The following is a 4,558-nucleotide window of genomic DNA, read 5'->3' on the forward strand; positions in this document are numbered from 1 at the left end:
TGTGCCACAGTTGGTTTTGTGCCACGCACGGTGATTTGCTGACATCTTCCCCTTAACAGCTTCCACTGTACAAATTGCACTGCATAGCTGCCGAGTTGGTTGGCGACAACACGACAAAACCCGACGTGGCGACAAAACACGAGGACAACGGAAGGCAACCACGTCTATCAACTACTTTTATTTCACTACACAAGTTGGTTTGCTTTGCAACGTGCAGCGCACCCAATGCCCAAATAGGCAGCTGATCTCGACTCTAAGTCAAGCATCTCTCAGCACACAGTTCCCCCTTCGCAGGACTCATCCTGACACTCCATGGATACCTGAATACCACCCTAAAATTGAACATTCAGGAAACACACACACCACTCTACAACTGCTTTGCAAGTGCCATATATTTTAATCCTAAAAGGCGTCTAAATGGCTCAAGTAGGAACTATCGTAAAGTATTCAGGACTGAACACATTCCACAACACGGCAGATGTTACAAAAACGCAGAATATAGCAAACATGGCGCATTCAACGGTCTTCATCCATGGCGCGTAGTGAAAGGCTTTCAGGACAGGAACACCAACAAACAGTCCTGCAACAGCTCCACCGTAATGGCCAACATAACCAACACTCCTTCCATGTAATTCCCGCACACCGTAGAGGTATCGATACAAGTCCTGACCATAGACGAGCAACAAAATGACGAGCCTCAGCAATACAAACTCCATGTCTTTAAAATTGATCACAATATTCGCCAAGTGAGCAGTCTGCAAGGAGTAAACTCCGCTGGACGATCCAGCGATGAATGCGTTAGGGTTTATGAAAGACTGACTCAGGGGCCCGCACAGCAGACCACAGAGATATATGACCGCTATCCTCCACCAGCCGTGGATAATCTCCAGCGGGAGCCCGAATCCTATCTGTAAAATGACATTTCCAAATAGATGAACAAATCCGTCGTGAACAAGAGAGTACGAGATGTACCTCCAGGCTTCGTGCCTCTTACGTGGGTCAAATATCATGGAGCTGTTACAGGGGATCTGACACAGGTACGTGATTCTAGTGCAGGACGGATTAACACAATAGTAGGTGAATGTCGCCACCTGAATAGTCGACATGATTAGGATGAACGTTGGGAGCTGCAGAAGAGGCTTCCGGAGCGAGCGGAGCTTTTCCCTCGACGACCCGCTTCTGCAGCTGGTGTAACTGTCGAGGCAACGTGCAATGGCAGCTGGACGATCCCGTTTTGAGACGACCATGTAGCTGGTAAACTTCAAGATCTTGGACAGCCAAGGATTGTATCTGAGAATGTCGCTTGTGGTGAGGACGCAGTAGCACTCTTCCAAGGTGAATGAGGATTTGCCTTCTGATTCGGATAGCCTGGTGAAATCCCTGATAACTTCGTTCGATGGGTCACGTGCTAAGCCCCGCCGGAGGTCTTCTATGGTTAGTTCCTGGCGGCTTTCAAGTCGACATTGCTCTAGGAACTCCAGGATTTCTGACCGGTCTTCAAACGAGCCGTTATTAACGCAGGAAGTTCCGTTTGAAGCCACCATGTTTCGCGCTGGTAGTGACCGTAACGCCATAGTAACACAATATAGCCCTTCCTCTTCTTCGACTTCGCAGAAGTGGCAAAGGTAGCCCAATGCTTATTCTTCCTCAACCATTGGGCATGCTCCGCAAAGGGTGTTTACGTTTATTCGCTCGGAGCAGAGCCCGAGCTGAGCGGAAGTGCGTCACAGAACCGGAAATCGATCGGTCGGGGGTAAAGCGAGGAGAAAATAAAATTCCATACGCGACCGAGCGAGAACGACTTTCCACTCCAGCAGTATCTATTGCTGTGTCCTCTGCTTCCCGTTGGTGCTCGTCGTATATAGGGTAGTGTTTATGCGTCGGACTGCATGCGTCCCACAGATAGACACACAGATTCTCGCACTTAACCGGAATATCTCCAGCCATTCTAACCGCATGGCCAAATTTAATTGTGTAGTCATTTTCCCTCATGTGTCCGTTCACTGTCTCTTCCCATACATGTTAATGGCTCGAAGCTTTCACTCCTGACAGTTTTTTTTTCTTCTTCTTCTTCTCCCCAGGAAGATGGCCGCGATCCGCAAGGGAGATTGGCCAGGGCCAGGGTTTTTTTCTGATTTCAGGTTTCTTCTTTTTTCTTTTTGTCCATCATTACATATGCTTCATTCCATGTTCTACGTAGTGTGTGGAAGACGACGACGACCGACTTGCTTGCCGTTCACGCGGGGCCACTCGCGATATATCGTTCGTACATCACGACGCTGTGCTGCAAACTCTGCGTCAAATGCTGTGTCACATAAAGTTTCCCGACATGCGTCATTCCCAGTGTAAGCACTGATTCCACAACCTGGTTCGTGTGGTACGGCGATCTAGACTGTCTCGATGAAAACCATCTCAAAACTTCAAAATAGCCGCCATCTTTTAGCTCAGGAATTGTGGGAAGGATCTGCGAGCTCGCCCTCCAATCTCCGAGCGAAGCGAGCTGCCTCGGAGGTGACTCTCAGCGAATATCCCAACACAGAGCAGGCGGATCTGAGCCAATTCTCATACGCCTTCGAGTCAGCTCTGTGACAACAGGTCCTCTCCGAGCGCCTCCGTGCGATTAAACATAAACGCCCAAAGGGAGATTGGCCAGGGCCGTGCTTCTTCTGGCTTAGTAGTTAGCGTGCTGGCCATGTCACGTCGAGACTGGGAGGTACCCTGGGTCGAATCCCTTAGAAGTCGCCCCCGGTGCGCTAGTCGTAACGTTGCTCACCCCTGTGGGCCGACAACGGCGAGACCTTTCACTAACACCACGTGTCGAGCCGTCGACTAGTTGTTGGTTTTGCACACAGCCAAGGGGCAATAGCCACAAGTCAACGGGTGGGTGGATGAGAGGATGGAGAGTAAGGAATGAGGATAAAGACTAGAAACGATGAGTTGACGAGATGAATGACACAACTGAATGTAGAAGAGGGCAAATGGAGCGCTGGCGTCTACGACGAGGCCAAGACAAAATAGTGGATATAGCTATAAGGGAATGGAAAAAGTATGGAAGGGATTCGTTAAAATTGGCGGCGGATGAAGGCATAAAACGGGCAACGGAAAAAAATGTGTCGTCTCATCACGCGGACGATGCAGGGAACTGGGAAACTGCCGCGCACCTGCACGAAAAAAAAAACAGCAACGGAACCTTCTGAGAAGTGTTTTTATTTATTCATAATGCTAACTGCCATCTGGTAGTCACAGCATGAGTAATGGACACTACAACACAATGCTCTAAACAATACTGCAACTCTTGCGGGGGACATAGTAGCACGGTGCAAGAGAGTCATCGAGCAGTTTCACAAAATGTGGGACGTTTTCGGAGCAAACAATCTGATTGGGAAGGCTGTTCCATTCTACAGCGGTCCAGGGAATGAAAGAAAACGTGTGCGTCAATAGTTGAAGGTGGAACAAGCACGTGACGACTGTGGCGGATTCGAGACTGTGGAAGTCCACTAAGCTGATCGTAGTTTCTGCTATCAAGCTTCAGGTTGCCATTTGTCAACTGGAAGAAAAATTTGAGGTGGTGCACTTTTCGCCGGACCTGGACCTCCGGTATCCCCGGTTGAGCATACAGGGGAGATATGGGAGCATACGTGTCGTACAGGTCCCGACAAAAGTTTAAGGAACACGCGGGGGGGGGGGGGGGGTATTTTCTCCTCGGTGCGACACCCTACCGGCCGGAAATGGGGTTGTTTACCCGTTGAGATAAGTGAGCGATTGCGCTGGTAGCAATCCACCGCGGTAGTTTCGGTATGGCTTGAATGTGCTCGAAAGGTGGTTTGAATTGGTATCGCTGCCGGCGCACTTCTCCACCCCTCTGAACCAATGAACAAGCCCGCTTGTCGCAAGGGCGTGGCACCGACGAGAAAATACACCGCTCGCGTGTTCCGTAAACTTTTGTCGGGACCTGTACACATTACCGATGAATCGTAAAGCCTTCTTCTGGATACTCTCTAGAATCTTCACGTTAGCGGCAGTATACGGGTCCCATATAATGTCGGCGCGTATTGAAGGAGTGGGCGCACGAGGCTGTAATAACCAGACAATTTTGTTTCTGTCGTACAGTGGCGCAGGTTGCGTCGCAGGTAATACAGTCTTGGGTTTGGTTTTCTCATTATTTTATTTACATGCTTGTTCCACCGGAGGACTGACGTCATTGTAAGACCTACACTCTTAAAAATGAATTTCACCGCATAGCACGCTCCTAGCCAACCACCATTTCGAATGATATCGTTATCTGCTCTGATTTGTTGAAAACGGGAGGCGTACGCCTTTTCTGTGACAATTATGAACAGGATAAGTGTCACAAAAAAGGCGTACGCCTCCCGTTTTCAACAAATCAGGGCACATAACGATATCATTCGAGATGATGGTTGGCCGGGAGCATGCTATGCGGTGAAGTTCATTTTTAAGAGTGTAGGTAAGCATATTCATGCACGTCTTGTAGCGGTGTGTTATTTACACAGTAGTTGTACCGAGACGCCGTCTTCTTCCGAGTGGATGTCATTTGGGC

The 4,558-nt window shown here is 49.2% G+C and overlaps 1 protein-coding gene across 1 annotated transcript; it reads right to left on the reverse strand.

Moving 5' to 3' along the window:
- Positions 1-209: 209 nt before the first annotated feature.
- On the reverse strand, positions 210-1,608 carry LOC135383091 (rhomboid-related protein 2-like). Its single transcript, XM_064612716.1, has one exon. It carries the CDS (start codon positions 1,572-1,574, stop codon positions 423-425), a length of 1,152 nt encoding a protein of 383 aa, XP_064468786.1. The 5' UTR covers positions 1,575-1,608; the 3' UTR covers positions 210-422.
- Positions 1,609-4,558: the final 2,950 nt, after the last annotated feature.

The sequence above is a fragment of the Ornithodoros turicata genome, chromosome 2 (genome assembly GCF_037126465.1).
Source record: "Ornithodoros turicata isolate Travis chromosome 2, ASM3712646v1, whole genome shotgun sequence".
In the NCBI taxonomy this organism is placed as follows: domain Eukaryota; kingdom Metazoa; phylum Arthropoda; class Arachnida; order Ixodida; family Argasidae; genus Ornithodoros; species Ornithodoros turicata.

Bases quoted from the DNA above. Each gene is read 5' to 3' on its own strand.
- LOC135383091 (XM_064612716.1), bottom strand. From the start codon at position 1,574: ATGGCGTTACGGTCACTACCAGCGCGAAACATGGTGGCTTCAAACGGA.